General features: G+C 35.0%; 1 protein-coding gene across 1 annotated transcript in view; it reads right to left on the bottom strand.

Annotated features, from left to right (window-relative positions):
• The window catches only part of SCAMP1 (secretory carrier membrane protein 1), a 115706-nt gene that overhangs the window by 37213 nt on the left and 59458 nt on the right, over positions 1 to 19035 (bottom strand). The window contains exons 5-6 of the mRNA XM_054488449.2: positions 17833 to 17961; positions 14769 to 14928 (exon numbers count right to left, since the gene is read on the bottom strand). Coding sequence (XP_054344424.1) covers positions 14769 to 14928; positions 17833 to 17961 — 289 coding nt within the window. The remainder of the gene's footprint in view (positions 1 to 14768; positions 14929 to 17832; positions 17962 to 19035) is intronic.

The following is a 19035-nucleotide window of genomic DNA, read 5'->3' as shown; positions in this document are numbered from 1 at the left end:
TCAGGATACAAAATCAATGTGCAAAAATCACAAGCATTCCTATACACCAATAACAAACAGAGAGCCAAATCATGAGTGAACTCCCATTCACAACTGTTACAAAGAGAATAAAATACCTAGGAATCCAACTTACAAGGGATATGAAGGACCCCTTCAAGGAGAACTACAAACCACTGCTCAACAAAATAAAAGAGGGCACAAACAAATGGAAGAATATTCCATGCCCATGTATAGGAAGAATCAATATAGTGAAAATGGCCATACTGCCTAAGGTAATTTATAGATTCAATACCATCCCCATCAAGCTACCAGTGACTTTCTTCGCAGTATAGGAAAAAACTACGGTAAAGTTCATATGGAACCAAAAAAGAGCCCACATTGCCAAGGCAATCCTAAGCAAAAAGAACAAAGCTGGAGGCATCACACTATCTGAGTTCAAACTATACTACAAGGCTACAGTAACCAAAACAGCATGGTACTGATACCAAAACAGATATTTAGATCAATGGAACAGAACAGAGGCCTCAGAAATAACACCACACATCTACAACCATCTGATCCTTGACAAACCTGACAAAAACAAGTAATGGGGAAAGGATTCCCTATTTAATAAATGGTGCTGGGAAAACTGGCTAGCCATATGTAGAAAGCTGAAACCGGATCCCTTCCTTACACCTTATGCAAAAATTAATTCAAGATGGATTAAAGACTTAAATGTTAGACCTAAAATTATAAAAACCCTAGAAGAAAACCTAGGCAATACCATTTAGGACATAGGCATGGGCAAGGACTTCATGACTAAAACACCAAAAGCAGTAGCAACAAAAGCCAAAATAGACAAATGGGATCTAATTAAACTAAAGAGCTTCTGCACGGCAAAAGAAACTACCATCAGAGTCACCAGGCAACTTACAGAATGGGAGAAAATTTTTGCAATTTACCCATCTGACAAAGGGCTAATATCCAGAATCCACAAAAATCTCAAAACAAATTTACAAGAAAAAAACAACCCCATCAAAAAGTGGGCAAAGGATATGAACAGACACTTTTCAAAAGAAGACATTTATGCAGCCAAAAGACACATGAAAAAATGCTCATCATCACTGGTCATCAGAGAAATGCAAATTAAAACCACAATGAGATACCATCTCACGCCAGTTAGAATGGCAATCATTCAAAAGTCAGGAAACAACAGATGCTGGAGAGGATGTGGAGAAATAAAAAAGCTTTTACACTATTGATGGGGGTGTAAATTAGTTCAACCATTGTGGAAGACAGTGTGGCAATTCCTCAAGGATCTAGAACTAGAAATACCATTTGACCCAGCCATCCCATTACTGGGTATATACCCAAAGGATTATACATCATGCTACTATAAAGACACATGCACACGTATGTTTACTGCGGCACTATTCACAATAGCAAAGACTTGGAACCAACCCAAATGTCCATCAATGATAGACTAAATTAACAAAATGTGGCACATATACACCATGGAATACTATGCAGCCATAAAAAAGGATGAGTTCATGTCCTTTGCAGGGACATGGATGAAGCTGGAAACTATCATTCTGAGCAAACTATCGCAAGGACAGAAAACCAAACACTGCATGTTCTCACTCATAGGTGGGAACTGAACAATGAGAACTCTTGGGCACAGGGCGGGGAACATCACACAACGAGGGGTTGGGGGCTGGAGGAGGGATAGCATTAGGAGAAATACCTAATGTAAATGATGAGTTGATGGGTGCAGCAAACCAACATGGCACATGTATACTTACGTATCAAACCTGCACATTGCGCACTTGTACCCTAGAACTTAAAGTATAATAAAAAATAATAAAAACCTTTATATTGTAGGTCATGTTAATAAGCCTGCAGGCTGTAATCCTTTGTAAGAAATAAAGCTCTCCTTTTCTATATTTATAGATCTCATGATTTAAGTCAACACTATATATAACTTATATTTACATATGTATAAAATAAGTAAACATGTTTCATCCTGCTCTGTTCTACCTCTAAACTCCTCTTAGATACACCATACATGTTTCTGACATACCTACTGTTGCTGTTCTAGAATAATGCTACCATTTATCCATATTTCCTTTTAAAAATCAGATGTGTACAAAATATCCAGCTAATAGAATACACACAGAATCCAGAACCGATTCATCAAAAGGTATTTTTAAAAAGGTAATCTCATTCCTCTTGTGTTATTTTTATACTTACTATAAACCCCAAATATTGTACAGTAACACGGATTTTCAAACTGGAAGCTAACACCTCCTTCTGCATCACAGTTTTTCAGAAGGAGATATTTGACAGTAGTGATTTACTCTGAAGTGCAAATGATGCCATATAGCACAAGAGGATTATCTTCACAAACAGGTTTACCTTTAAAAAGAAAAGCTTATAGATGTAAAAACAAAATGTTAAAAAATTTTTAAAAACTTTGTAGATTGTAAAAAGAAAAACTAAAGTGCTTTTAAAACTGAAGAAGGAGGAGGAGGAAAAGGAAGGAAGAAAGAAGGAAGGAAGGGAGGAGGATGAGGAGGAGGAGGAAAAGGAGGACCACCAAGTAAATGTATCTGTGTCTAAGAAGGAATTTTCCTATATCTCTGAGATGTAGTAGGGGAAGGCTTCAGCTTAGGACGTAGAAAAGTGGAAAAGACCACTGTTCCTAAATCTCACAACAAACATTCATTTGCAAAATCGCAGCTGTACTTAATACCCATCAAAGGGCAAACAACCCCAAAAATAACTCAAAGAGAGATAAAAGACTAGCACTTGTTTACCTGGAACAGACAAGCAAAAAAGAATTCAGCTAAAGCTTGTGATGCATTGCTGTAAGATTAAAGGTTGGCTAGAGAGAGAATACAGAACCCCCAGAAGCCAAAGCTACATGGGTATCATCACTCACTCACAGGCTCTTCTCCACAGATCTCACCAGGTGTTCAGAAGAAAGACGGGAGGCTGGCCTCATTCAGGGTACAGGTCTGGGGGAGGCAAATAGCAGCCACCAAAACTCCCCTTTATCTCTTCCAAACAAAAGCTTTAAGTGGGAGGTAAAATGGGATAGCAAAGCCCATCTTCCTCAGGGCACAGCTAAAGACCCACTGCAGCTGGTGAAACGACACAGGAAAAAAAATCCTCTAACCCTGGAGGTGGGACAGGTATATATCTATTACAGAGACCTTAGAGACGGTGGTGGGGCAGGATCACTGAGAAGGGCAGATCTCCCCACTCCAGAGACACAGGCTGCCTAAGGCTGAGACTGAACCAGAACAAGAATATCCTCCTCCCCTAACTCCCCGACATGCCCACCATGCTCCAAGTATGAAGTAACAAGTAACAGCACTCTACTCCTGGGGGAAGAGTGTGCGAAGAGAAGCCCTCTCTGAGGGGCAGGCACAAAGGAGAAACCTGAAGCTAATGGAGCAAACACCAAGAAAAAGCTTCTGGAAAAGCAGGCCTCACCCTAAACATAAGGTAACACCAAAGTAATTTGAAGTCTCTGAGGTACTGAGGGCAGTCATGGCGAGCAAAAACCCAAACCCAGATCAATTTCTGACTGAATTACCTGACACCTGCCCCCAACCCCACAGCAGCACACCACCCATACACTAAAAGCCTAGCACAACAGAAAAGCCATGTCCAGTGGGTCTTCAGCTGTGCCCTGAGGAGGATGGGCTTTGCTATCCCATCTTACCTCCCACTTAAGGCACAAAACCTATTTATCTCAGTCTCTACTGTCTTCAAAAGATGTCTAGTTTTTAACAAGAAATTATGAGGCATAAAAAGAAATAAGGAAAAAAGACACACTGTCAAGTATGTAGAGACAAAGCAATCAAGAAAACCATATTCAAATATAGTGTTGGCATTATCAGACAAAAAATTTAAAATAACTGACTAATATGTTCTTAGACTCTAGTCAAAAAGGTGGCCAACATGCATGAGGAGATGGGGCATCTTAGCATATATATAAGACATAGGAAATTACCAAATGGATATGGTAGAAATGAAAAATATCATAACAGAGATGAAGAGTACCTTTGAGAAGCTCACCAATATACTCAGCAAAACTGAGGGTGGGAGAGAATCAGTGAAACTGAAAATAGAAATTATATATACTGAAATGCAAAAGTAAAAAAGAATGAAAATAAAGAATAGAACATCTAAGAGACGTGGGGCAATATCAAAAATTCTGACACATATGTAATAAAAATTACAGAAAGCGATGATAAAGAAGTTACAAAACAAATATGTAAAGAGACAGTGAATGACTGAGAATTTTCCAAAATTAATGAAGACTCAAAACCAGAGATCCAAGAACATTAGACAACACTAAGGATAAACAGAAACACACACATATACATAACACGCAATGCACACACGTACTTTAACACATCATATTCAAACACCCCAAAACAAGAAATACAGAAAAAATATTAAAGACAGCCAGAGAAAACAAGACACATTAAATACAGAAGAACAAGGATAAGAATTATAGTGGACTTCTAGCCAGAATCTTTGCAAGCCAGAATGGATGAAAATGATGTGTTTAAAGTACGAAAGAAAGTAAAAACAATAAAAACACCTGTGAACCCATATTATACTTATTGACAATATCTTTCAAAGATGAATAAAAAATGAAGTCTTTTTCAGACAAAAATCAGAGAACTGATTATTAGCAGACCTGTTCTACCAAAAATATTAAAGAAAAATTTTCTGGCAAAAAGATTATGATATGATACAAAAACATGGATCTCCACATATACACCCACACACACAAATGAAAAGTGCTGAAATGGTATTAATAAAGGCCAATGTAAAATTCATTTTTCCTTATTTTTAATTCTTTGAAAATTAAAAGCAAATTAAAATTAAAATCTAAAGCAAAAGTAGTGACACATGGAGACAGAAGAAGGATGGTGACCAGAGGCCAGGAAGGGTAGTAGGCAGAAGCCAGGGCACCGGAGAGGTAGAGATGGTTAATGAATACAAAAAAAATATTAGAAAGAATGAGTAACTTAGTATTTGATAGCACAACAGGGTGACTATTGTCAAAATAATTGCAGATTTTAAAATAACTAAAAGAGTATAACTAAATTGTTTGTAACACAAGGGATAAATGCTTGAGGGGATGACTACCCCTTTTTCCATAGTGTAATTATTACACAATGCATGCCTGTATCAAAATATCTCATATATCCTATAAATATACACACTTCCTATGTACCCATTCAAATTAAAAAAAAATTTTTAAAGGTAATGTACTGTGTGTTTCTAGCATATATAAAAATAAAATACATTTTAAAACTGTATAAAGGTTGGGAAGGGGGAACTGAGAGTACTCTGTTGGGAGAGCCTTACAGTACATATGAAGCAGAATAATATTATTTGAATACAGACTATGATTAGAGACATATTGTAAAAACTAGGGCATCACTAAAAAACATTTTTAAGAGATATAAATAACGAAGAAATAGGGGAGAAGGCAGTCATTAACAGATACTCAACTGATCCAAAAAAAAAAAAAAAAGGCAAAAAGAAAGGAAAAGAAACATAGTTGGAATATACAGAAAATGGATGGTAAAATGACAGATTTTAATCCAAGCAGATAAGTAATTATATTAAATATAAATGGCATAAGCACATTAATTAAAAGAGACTGTCGACTTAATATATAGACTGTCAACTTCATATATAAAGTAGCTTTTTTGGTTGGCAACCTATAGTTTCGTCTGCAAAAGCATTTTGAACATTTTACAAAATGTTAAAAAAAAAGTACAACAGCATTTTGAATATTTTGAAGCATTTTAGAACATTTTACCCAACAATAGCAGGCTATATATTCTTTCAAGTGCATGCAGGAGTGTTAATTTTAGAGTTTTAAAATTCCTAGCAACGTTATATCTATATGGTTTCTTATATCTGTATCTGCACTCAATCTGTTAGACAATACGTTGTTTTGGTTGAAAATGAAGAAATCTGCTTCACACACCTATACCGTTAGAAAAGGGAGGAACTTAAGCTCTCTGAAAGGAAGGCCCCAAGAGTCCTTAGAACATACTCAGAAAAGCTATTAGGAAATAAGCTGCATACAAAGTTAACAAGCTATTTATCTTCTCCACATTCTCAACACTCAGTGGGCAGAGAACTTTGTAACAAATACTAACTACACTAGTTAAAGAGCTAGTCAAGAAATAAACATTGTTAGTAAATATTCCAAAGTAAGTTAACTTACTGTGTGGAAATCACTGATGTACCTGGATTCACTGCAAACTAAATGATAATGAAAATATAATAAAGTAGAAAGGAACATAACATCCTAACCTTCTAGTCCGAAGATCTGGGTTAAAATCTCAGTTCCTAATAATTTGCCCAAAAGACCGTAAAGACTAAATAATACAAAGTACTGAAAACATGATTTGTAGACTCTAAAACAGTATATATTTATATATAAATGTAAGAGAATCTGATAAGCACTAGGTTCTTCTTGTAGTTATATAAAGAATATTACCTTTCCTCATGAAGAGTTTGAGACTTCGCTTTGGGGAAAAAAATCTCTTTTTCTGGTTATATAAACAGAAAGGATGAACCATAGTTTTTCAATTTTGCCAGAAAATATGTAAAGAATCAGAAGGGAAGGAAGGAGTGTGTATGTGTGTAAAATGAAGCAACAGATCAAAATAAGGCATTTACTGTAGCAATACAGCTGTACAAAAAACAAAATATAATCACAATATACTAGAAAGTGCAGCTGTAAATACTATTTACATAGTAATAAATAAAGAACTCCAAATACTAGTCTAACCTAAAATCATTGTTACATGTAACAGAAGGACTGTGGGGGGAAAAGATGCATGTGTATTGGGGAAAAGGGGCAACATAAGCTTTAGAAAAGCTGAAGCTTTATTCTCCATAGCAGCAAATGAGTAGAAGACAACTAAAACTTAAAAATCAAGAAATGGGAATTCACTTCCAGCATGACAGAATGAGGAACTCAACAAATCCGCTTCTCAAAATACCATAAATATGGATCAAACTCAAAAATAACCATTTCAGTATTCTGTCCAAAGGCACACAACATAACAAACTGAGAAACATCTATTCATGGCAACTACTGAACTCTGGTAAGAACAGCATGAGTCTGTGGCATTCTTGCCTAGAACTGCTCTCATTCCCCACAACTGTCTCAGCAACGTATTTCAACCAAGGTAGGACAAATCATAAAAATCAGCACCCTCACTGCAACTCCCAGAAGGAACTCAAAATGACCAAGTGGAAAGTATGCCAGAAATGCAGGGTTGGTTTACAAAAGTCAATCAATGTAACTCACCATATTAACAGAGTAACTGGACAAAGATCACATGATTATCTCCACAGATCACGGCAACAGAAAAGCATCTGGAAAAATCCAACACCATTCATGATAAAAAAATAAAAAAACTGAAAAAACTCAACGAACTGGAAACACAAGAGAGGTTCCTCAGACCAACAAAGAGCATCTACAAAAAAAAAATCTACAGTCAATATCATCCTTAATGGTGAATGCTTTCTCTTAAAATTGGGAACAAGGCATGGATGTTACTCTTTCTACTTCTATTCTCACTATCCTAGAAGCCGTAGCCAGTTTAATAAAGCAAAAGGAGGAAAAAAGGAAGGTGGATTGATTAAAGATAACTACTTTGGAAGGAATAAGCAAACATTTTTATTTGCAGAAGCCATTATCATAATATATATGGAATCCCAAGGAATCTTGAGCATGCATGTGCACCAGCACATGCACACACACAAACTACTAGAATTAGCGAAGGAGGTTAGCAAGGTAGAATGATACAAGATCAATATATGAAAGACAACTTTATTTCTAACTACTAGCAACAAACAATCCAAAGAGGAAATTAAAATAATTCCACCTAAAATAACATAAAAAGGATAAAATACTTAGTAACAAATTTAACAACAGAAGTATAAGATTTGTGCAATTAAAACTGAAGAACATGGCTAAGAGAAATTATAAAAATCTAAATAAATGGAGAGAAATTCATATTCACAAAATCAATGCTGTCAGGGTATTAATTCTCCCCAAACTGGCTTACAGTGTTAACTCAATCCCTATCAAAATCACAGCAGGGTTTTTACTTTTATTTTTTATTTTTTGTAGAAACAGGCTGAGTCCAAAATTTAAATGAAATGCAAAGGACTCTGAATAGCCAAAACAATTCTGAAAAAGAAGAAAGTTGAAAGACTAACTATAAAGCAACATTAACATTAGTCAAGAAAGGCATATTGGTATAAAGATAGGCACATAGTTCAATAGAACAAAATTGAGTCCAAAAATAAATCCTACATCACTGGTCAATGGATTTGCAAGAAAAGTGTCCAAACAATTCAATGGGAAAAGTCCAAAAAAGACCTCTCCATATATGGACAAGTGATTTTTCAACAGAAGTACAAAAAGATAATTTACAAAATATAGTCTTTCTAACAAATAGTGGAGGAATATTTGGATATCCACAGCAAAAAGATGCATTTAGACCCTTACACAAATAAAGACTAATAACCCTCATACACAATAAACAAAAATTAACTCAAAATGTATTATACACCTAAACACAAGAGATAAACCACAAACTTCTAGAAGAAAATCTAAGAGAAAATCTTTATGGCCATGGGTTATGCAAAAGGATCTTAGACATGATACTAACCGGACAAGACCAAAAAAATTGTTAAATCAGACTCTTAAAATTGAATGTTTTTGTGCTTCTTAAGGCACCACTAAGAAGCCACACACTGGGATAAAATATCTGCAAACTGTTAAACAACAAAACAAAACAACTTATATCTCCAATACAGAACTCTTACAACAAAATATATTTAAAAAATAAACTTAATAGTAAGAAGTCAACAACCAAATTTTTAAAATAGACAATAAACTTGAACAAACATTTCACCAAAAAAGACACACGTCTAATAAGCAAATAAAAAGGTGCTCAAACTTCATCGGTAACTAGGGAAATGCAAATTAAAGCCACAAGATACTACTACATACCCACTAAAATGGCAATAATCAAAAGACAAAAGATGAGTGTTAGTGAGGATGCAGAGAAACTAGAACCCTCAGACGTTGCTGATGGGAATGTGAAATGGCACAGCCACTTTAGAAAACAGTTTGGCAGTTTCTTAAAAATTTAGACATGTTTTAAAAAAAAAGTTTCATCCCAGTAAGGCCACTCCTAGGAATATTGCTATGGTAACTCTTAAAAATATAATCAACAGAAATGAATATATGGCTATAGACACACTTGTACATGCTGTTACAGTTTGGATTTTTGATCCCCGAAACCTCACACTGAAATCTGATTCCCAGTGTTGGAGGTGGAGCCTAGCAGGAGGTGTTTGTGTTATGAGGGTAGATCCCTCATGAATGGCCTGGTGCAGTACTCACGATAAGGAATAAGTTCTCCATTAGTTTCCAAAAGAGCTGGCTATTAAAAAGAGCATGGCACCTCTCCCCCAACTGGCTTCTTCACTCTCACCACATGATGTCTACTCACATCTGCTCCTGTTTGCTTTCCACCATAAGGAGAAGCAATCTGAGGTCCTCACTAGAAGCAAATGCTGGCACCATTGTTCTTGTACACTCTGCAGAACCACGAGCCAAATAAACCTCTTTTCTTTATAAATTACCCAGCCTCAGGTGTTCCTTTAGAGCAACAAATATGAACTAAGACACATGCATATTCATGGTATTATCCAAAAAGCCAAAAGTTGAAAAGAGCCAAATATCCATTAACTGGTGAATGCATAAATAAAACGTGATGTAACAATACAATGGAATACTATTTAACAATTAAAGAGAAATGAATTAATAATACATTCTGCAGCCCAAATAAACCTCAAAAACATTATTCTAAGTAAAAGAAAACAGCAAAAGACTAGATGTTCTATGATTCCATTTACATGAAATGCTCAGAAAAATTTTTAGACACAGGCAACAGATCAGTGGTTTCCTGGAGCTAGGGGAAAGGAATGAGAATTTTATGCAAATGAATCCACGGAAATTTTGAGAAGGATGGAAAAGTTCTAAAACTGATTGTGGTAATGATTGCACAACTCTATTAATTTACTTAAAAATCACTGAATTGGGCAAAGGATATGAACAGACACTTTTCAAAAGACATTTATGCAGCCAACATGAAAAAAAGCTCATCATCACTGGTCATTAGAGAAATGCAAATTAAAACCACAATGAGATACAATCTCATGCCAGTTAAAATGGTGATTATTAAAAAGTCAGGAAACAACAGATGCTGGCAAGGCCATGGAGAAATAGGAACGCTTTGACACTGTTGGTGGGAGTGTAAATTAGTTCAACCATTGTGGAAGACAGTGTGGCAATTCCTCAAGGATCTAGAACCAGAAATACCATTTGACCAGCAATCCCATTACTGGGTATGTACCCAAAGGAATATAAATCATTCTGCCATAAAGACACATGCAAACATATGTTTATTGCAGCACTATTCACAACAGCAAAGACTTGGAACCAACCCAAATGCCCATCAGTGATAGACTGGATAAAGAAAATGTGGCACATATACACCATGGAATACTATGCAGCCATAAAAAAGAAATAAGTTCATGTCCTTCGCAGGGACATGGAGGAATCTGGAAGCCATCATTCTCAGCAGACTAACACAGGAACAGAAAACCAAACACCTCATGTTCTCACTCTAAGTGGGAGTTGAACAATGAGAAGACATGGACACAGGAAGGGGAACATCACAAGCCAGGGCCTGTCAGGGGGTGGGGGGCAAGGGGAAGGAGAGCATTAGGACAAGTAGCTAATGCACGTGGGGCTTAAAACCTGGATGATGCGTTGATAGGTGCAGCAAACCACCATAGCACATGTACACCTATGTAACAGACCTGCACGTTCTGCACATGTATCCCAAAACTTAAAGTAAAATAAAATAAAATAAATCATTGAATTTTCCCATGAGTGGGTGAATTTTATAGTATGTACAATATATCCTAATAAAGCTACTTAAACAAAAGCAAGGAATGGCGGTATATGATCATTATTTAAAATATAAAGGTAAATGCCCACATAAGTCAGCGGTAAGAACTGTTGGTAGAAAAGGATTAAAACGGGTCATTATTTTACCAAAAAAAATTTGTACAGTTACTTAAAACTGCATATAAAATAACCTGTATACAAAGATGTATCACTTTTATAAATATTAAAATACTTTTAAAAATATTCTTTACAAGCTAAAAAAAGGTTTGGGAGTACAAATATGTATGATAAAACTAAAATTATAGCTAGAGAATGAGCAAAAATTATCAAAATTCAACGTAATGGTTACCTATGGAGCAGGGAAATGGAAACATACCAGTGCTTCAGCGGTATTGATAATGTTCCATTTCTTAAATTGACCAGTGGGCTCACAGTTCATAGATGACTCATTATTATGCCTTTTAACTTGTGTTTCAGGTATTCTTTGGTATGCATTAAATATATCATAATTAAAAAGTGGGAGAAAGTACTATTTTGAAAATTGTCTTCAAAGCTACAAATAATGGCTCTGTAAAATATAATCTATAACAAATCACAGTTCACTTATAGATCATAAAATGTAAATGATAAAATCTAAGAGGGTCCAAAAAAAGTTAAAAATTAATTACAGCTACCATTTATTCACCATCTATAATGCAAAACTTGCATACATTATCTCTAATCCTCCTTTCAACTCTACAAATATCCCTCATTTAAACCTAACAAACTGAGGCTCTGAGTTTTACTGCATGTGCTCAGAACTGCACAGCTTTTTAAGTGGGGAAGCCAGGATCACTAAGCATTATGCAAATACTCTTTCTCAGTCTGTTTCTAATAGTTACTCAACACATTCAACAATAATGCTGCCTTGTCAATAATTACCTAATATTTTGATGTATTTGCATAATGCCTAGTGATTTGTGGAAGTACAAAATTCAGGACCAAGTTGGGGTTTTTTTTTGTTGTTTTTTTTTTCTGTTTTTTTGAGACAGGATCTCACTCCGTCGCCCAGGCTGGAGTGCAGTGGCACGATCTCAGCTCACTGCAACCTCTGCTTCCCGGATTCAGGCGATTCTCCTGCCTCGAGCTGGGATTACAGAAATATGCCACGATACTCAGCTAATTTTTTGTATTTTTAGTAGAGATGGGGTTTCACCATGTTGGCCAGGCTATTCTCGAACTCCTGACCTCATGTGATCCGCCAGCCTCTGCCTCCCAAAGTGCTGGGATTATAGGCATGAGCCACCATGCCCAGCCCCAAGTTACAATCTTTGTAAACTACATAAATAACAAAATGACAACTTCATGTTTAATCCTGATACCTAATAAACTTAACTTTTAAAAATACATACATTTGAAACTTCACTATATAATTTTCCTTCAGATTTTTACAATGAGTTTACCTTATGGAGAACAAAGTCCTGTAAATATATCAATATAAGGAAATGCCAAAGATACATAACAGGAAGGTATATTAATGATTATAAATACTTTAATTCAACTTTCCCCATAAAAAATATTCCTCTCAAGGCTGGGCGCAGTGGCTCACGCCTGTAATCTCAGCACTTTGGGGGGCCGAGGTGGGCAGAGGCCGAGGTGGGCGGATCACCTGAGGTCAGCAGTTCGAGACCAGCCTGACCAAAATGGTTAAACCCTGTCTCTACTAAAAATACAAAATTAGCCAGGCATGGTGGTGCATGCCTGTAATCCCAGCTACCTGGGAGGCTGAGGGAGGAGAACGGCTTGAACCCAGGAGGCGGAGGTTGCAGTGAACCGAGATCAAACCATTGCACTCCAGCCTGGGCAACAAGAGCAAAACTCCGTCTCAAAAAAAAAAAAGTATTCCTCTCATTTCTACTCTGCACAGTGAAAACCAGATTATTAATATATTTGTATGTACTCTAAAAGACTGAGATGCAGCTAAGAACTCAGCCTAGGGATCAATAATGCCAGAAGTAAAAATGTTCCACCGAGCATTTTTATTTCAACTGCCAAAATGGGGGGGGAAAAAAGATACCAAGTGACTTCAGGAAATAAAAGGCACAAAGCTGGCTTTTAGTCATTTATTTTGGCTACATAAGTAACAGAAGGTTTAAAATCCAAATTCCCTAGTCTCAGGTCACTTTTTTGAAAAGTTTCATAAAGATATCCTCACTCCTACCAGCCAGCATCATCACAGATCGATAACATATTGGTAATGTGATGGAGGTCATTAGGCAGAGGTTAGATGTCAAAAAAAAAAAAACAAAAAAAAAACAGAAAAAACCTTGTGAGCCACGCTTAGATAACGAAGAAAAATAACAGCAATAACTCAGATCATGCAAAGAGTAACTATGTTCCTTTCATTCCTCTCCAACCCATCTCTACAGGAGAAGCTCTCCCCGTTCCTTGGCAACCAATCTCCCATATTTCAATGTATCCAAAGGTTCTTTTCTCCTTTCCCTTCTCCCATCATTTCTTCCCTTCACTCCTCCTCTCATTATTTCTTCTCTTTATGCCATTTCTAAGTAATAATTTACTTCTTCATTGTCTGATACATTTTCTCTCCAAATTCCCTAATGTTCTCCCATCTCCTGTTCTCTTGTTTTTCCCTCATCTGTTTACAGATCTGGGTTTCTAACTCTGTGTGTGTGTGTGTGTGTGTGTGTGTGTGTGTGTGTTACACATTCTGGTTAAACAGATTTTAGGTTGCAATGGCAAAACATATTGAACACTTAAATGTGGCCCTCTAATTTCCCTAATATATCCTTTAAACAACACATGCATATATCCTAGTAATGTTACCCCTTATTCATGAGAGTTGAAATGGTTTGTTATTCACAAATGAGTTTACTCAAATAAAAATGAGTTAAAAAACTATTAAATATATGAACCCATATAGGACTATCATTTCAATCAGTATTTCCCAATACTTCCTAAAGCAATAGTTCAACAAAGTACTCCACAGAAAAATAATGGTTGCATGGTCAAGTCATAAAGCACAAATCATACTAGGTACTTAAAGAGTGTAAGAAATCCTGAAATGAAGAAACTTGCTTAACCTTATTATCCAGCTGTTCCCAAATTTACTAAGCTTATGAGCTCTTTTTTTTTCCCCCAGCACCTATTAATATCCCACAGAACATGCACTTAGGAAATGTTAACCCTAACCACTGATTAAAATATACTATGTAAAGCATTATACTTAACCTAGTAGCACAAATGGTTTTTAAAATGGTGCTGCCTTTGAAAAAACCTAAAATGGATTTATAAAGAAAATAATCCAAGTTGCTAGGTGCAAATGGCTCATTTTAAATATTGCATGTATATTTACCTTACCTAGGTTAATTTAAAAATTAAAACTGTAAGCACCAATTGGGATTTTGATTTGGGAGGTGGGGTGGGCAAAGAGCAAAATTTTCCTTAAAGTATAACATATGGAAGAGAATATTTTATAAATATTAACTTCTAAGACTGTTCTTATTTTTCCATCAATTTTCATGTTTGGTCTTTTATCAAATGGGAGAAAAAAATGGAATTTTATGACTTACAAAATCCAATGAATACACAGGCATGCTATACTGAACTTTCCTGAGGGTATGTTTATACAACAATACAAGAATTTTTTAATGAAAATGCGTCAATTTTCCCTTTAACGTGTACTACGAATTATTTACTTCACAGGTTTTAAACAGTGTATTTTAAAGTACACACATTTTACCTGAAAGCTCCATAAAGTGGTCTGTACCAACAGACAAATGAACACGGAGTAAAAAGCAAGAACCACAGGATACTCAATCCAAAATCAACCGCTCTTGCAGAATCAACACAAAACCAAGCCAAGCATCCGAAGATATTTAGAAACAGTGTTACTGCATGGACTGTGGAATCAGAAAACAAAATAGAAAAAGAAAGGTTTACATTCAATTTATGAATTCATCCAACAAAAAATTGTAAATAAAAAAATACTTCCTAAGAGCAAATGTATTCTACTCCATGTTTCCATTTATATTTTTCAAAACACTGTTGTATTTTACATATTTGATTTGAAAACAGAGTATACACAGGAAAGCGAGTCTTAATACATGTATTGTTTGGCAAAAATTCTGTTGGCCCTCTCCTCCTCACAGGCAATGATGTAGCTAAACCAGAGGCACACTACCTTAAGGGCTTCTTCCCGAAAAGGAAACGTGATGTCTCTTGATCTGAAGCCCAAGAAGAAAAGCAGTGCCTGCCAGGAAAAGACCCAGGACTTAGGAGGAAAAACCGTATCTTTACAGAATGGGGCTGCAGACTAAAAACTGGACTAAAAATACTAATGCAGTAGCAATTTCTAGTGACTATATAGTCAATGTATAAGGATTATTCATTCAACTTCATAGAGCTGTCCATTTGTAAAATCCTGAAAAAAACTTGCGTTTTGGTAGAGGATTAAATTTATTAAGTCCCCTCCTCACTCCCCCACACAACATGATGCATTTTAGCTACTGTGGCAGGCTTTTCTTTTGGTTAACACAAATAGGTGTTGACAAATTCATCATATGCTGTTAATAATTGCTTTCCCTGACAGACCAAAAACAAAAAATCTGAGTAACATCTAACTATACCATGATCCTAAAGAACTACTTTGACCCACTGTAATTAATAACTGTTTCAAAAGATTTTTTAAAAATGTATTCACAGGCTGAATTTATTATAGTAAGTACATTCTTATATAAGCTAAAATGATGTTTAATGTAAATTATCAAATCAATAAAAATATGCCAACAAATTACTTGAATTAAAATTAACAAGTGGGAAAACCTATTGGATTTAGTTTTTTAAATCTCAAACTTTAAGATTTCTTTACAAATCAAATAAGTTAATAATTAATGAAACAGGATATACACACACATTCTGGGATGCCTAAATTTGCTCTTACCTAACCCACCAGATAAGTAAACAAGCTCTAGAGTTTTAAAAAAAAAAAAAAAAAAAAAAAGAGCTCCAGATGAAGTCACTTAGGTTGTAGTCATCTAATATTAAGCCAATCACTTAACCTCTGTAAGCTTCAATTTTTCAGCCATAGAAATGCAGGAGCTTTTCCCACTTTAAAATCCCATTCAATTCTATCACAAAAGAGACACTCTCACTCATTACTCTAGTCCCATTAGGATTTTTAACTCTCAGGAATGCTTGCTCATAATAAATTTACTCAAAACCCTTGGCCTCAAAATAAGGGTGGTTGTGTTAAGATCTTAAAAACGGAATTGAAAAGATTGTGAAATAAAAAATTATTACTCTGCAGCATTAAATAGCATCCAGTTGCCTTAAAAAGTTTTAGACCTTAAGAACATTCTAACTTAAATTTCAATTTTCAAATTAGGTTATTTCCTAATCCACTGAAAGAAAGATAAAATATATGTATAATTACGCTTTAAAGTTCATGAAAATTCTTCCAAGTATAGATGAAAATACAAAAATTAGCCAGGCGTGATGGCACGTGCCTATAGGCCCAGCTACTCAAGAGGCTGAGGCATGAGAATCACTTGAACCCGGGAGGCGGAGGTTGCAGTGAAACAAGATTGTGCCATTGCACTCCAGCCTAGGCGACAAAGCAAGACTCTGTCTCAAAATAAATACATAAATAAAATAAAATGCTAGGACAATTTCTGCCCATTTAAAAAAAAAAACATATATAAAATATAAATGCATATATTATATTGATTAAATAAGATTTGGTTAGCATGTACATATATGGAATCGGACATTTAATATTAAAAATATATACTACTGACACTGAGGATTTAGCAAAAGATATTAGATCAAGAATATCTCAAAAAATACTAATGAAGAGTTAAAAATAGACTATCCATTAGGAATCACTTCTCATATTCCAAAACAACTTGACATACATGAAGAATGCTCCTAAAAGATTTTGAGGAAAATTATCTCATCCATTAAGGGAGGGGTGGTAGTCTCATTAATCATAAAGTAAAAACAAATAAATTTCCTCTATCAAGAATGTACCCTACAAATCATCCATTAACCCAGATGTTATGCATGTGAGAACCCTCAATAGTTACCTCCCCTTCTGAAAGGATATCAAAATTAGGCTGAGACTACTGTTTGGAATAAAAATGAAACAGAGAGTAAGTGGGAGGTCTGTGCACACAGAGTAAAACTGCTAACGGCTTAACATTTTGTTTCAGTATTCCATGAGTTATTATACTCAAAGTGATGGGAGCATCAGAGCCTCAAACGTATATTCTAATGTTCCGTTCAACAAAATGTCCTGTATTAATTAAGCACTTTCAATAATAAAGTATCACAATTGAAAACAAAAAGTAAACTGTACTCAAAGCTATAAAAAGAACAGTTTATGTAATAATTTTATGCCTTTTTAAAAATAGCTAAAACGCCTACATTTAACAGAATTCTTTTAAATGGCCTTCCTCTGCATAAAATTAGTATGCATTATTTTTTCCAAGCAAATCATGTCTAGATAACATCTTTCAAGGAAAAAGAATCTTACAAAATTTTACCCACATGACAGAGAAGTTGTCTTTTCCTCAAAAGAATGCCGGTTCTCAATATACAGGTTTTTCTCAGCCAAGGACTTACATTGTCACATATAGTACAATTCTGAAGTGCCTAAATATGATATGTTTCACTCTGAAATCATGATTAAGCTTTATCTATAGAAAAAGAAGACTGGTTTGCTATACTATCCTTGAAATAAAAATGTGGATTTTGACAACAAAAATACAAATTCTAAGCAAAGATATAAATTGTTGTATACTCACACATCCACAAGTAGTACATAAGCTTTACTGTCTTTTGGAATTCTACAGGAATGTCTACAGAAAAATCCTGATAGAAACAAGGTCCGACAGGAAAATTGCTAGGAAGAGGTGGCCAATTATTTTTTCTACCTGTAAATTTTTTTTAGAAAAAGAAAAGATTATTTATATTATAACAAACATGTGATATTATTTTTTGTTTCATAATAAAGAAAAACTCTATTATTTTAATAAAAGTTCACAAAAACTGTAGTACTATATCTCTGTATTCCTAGAACTTTGAAAGACAAGCTTTAGATTTTTAAAAAATTTTCTCAGAATATCATCACCTTAGAGCACATTAGATGGTAAAATAATTTTCCAGTGTCATATCATACCATGTTTAGCAGGAACCATTTATGTACAGAAAAAAACAAGAAACAAAAAGAAAGCACATATCCAGTGCTTCTACCCTAAAACAGATTTATTTCACAGTCCAAAGAGTCTGGCTGGCATGAAAAGGCCATCCAGTTTTTAAACTTCAATTTTCTCCTCAGCATCTTAAATCTTCAAATATAATTCTGTTATAATTCCTATCTCATGTGGAGAAAGACCAGCTTCTAATTTTTTCAAGTTTTCTGTTAAGGCCAAGATTAAACCAATACCAAAGAATCAAATTTAGAATACTCAAAATCTGGGAAAAATAATATCCAAAAGATACATGTACGAAAACCCTACAACAAAGAAAACATGAAACAGTCATGATAAGGAAGCCGAAGAATTATAGAACCTTTAAAAATGCAGAGAAAAACAAATTCAAACTGTAAAGGGAAAAAAATGTGTCTATATAAAGAAACCAGATTAAAAATAAGACTTGAGAAATGGTGGGGGAAATAAAAAATTAAAAAAACAAGTCAAAACATGAAAATAGAGGGTAAAAACAGCACCTAAGGCCATTTCCTGATTTTAGATGTTATATCCCACAGTTTTTAAAAATTCAATTTTACCTACTTTTTCCAGACCAGGGTAATTTTTATAGAAAGAACAATAACCTATTTCTGATTCTCCCCAATGAATCTCCTGTGTTCCATTTATCATACTATTCAAATTTCATATAGTTCATTTCTCATACCAATCTCATACTATTTGAGAAGTGGCAGTGAATAGTCGTAAAGAAGAGAGGCTCTGGAACCAGAAGTGGCTAGCCACTTACTGGCAAGGTCGCCT

Source organism: Pongo pygmaeus, chromosome 4 (genome assembly GCF_028885625.2).
Source record: "Pongo pygmaeus isolate AG05252 chromosome 4, NHGRI_mPonPyg2-v2.0_pri, whole genome shotgun sequence".
In the NCBI taxonomy this organism is placed as follows: Eukaryota; Metazoa; Chordata; class Mammalia; order Primates; family Hominidae; genus Pongo; species Pongo pygmaeus.
Note: the sequence above shows the minus strand (reverse complement) of the source record. Positions and strands in the feature narration are given on the sequence as shown.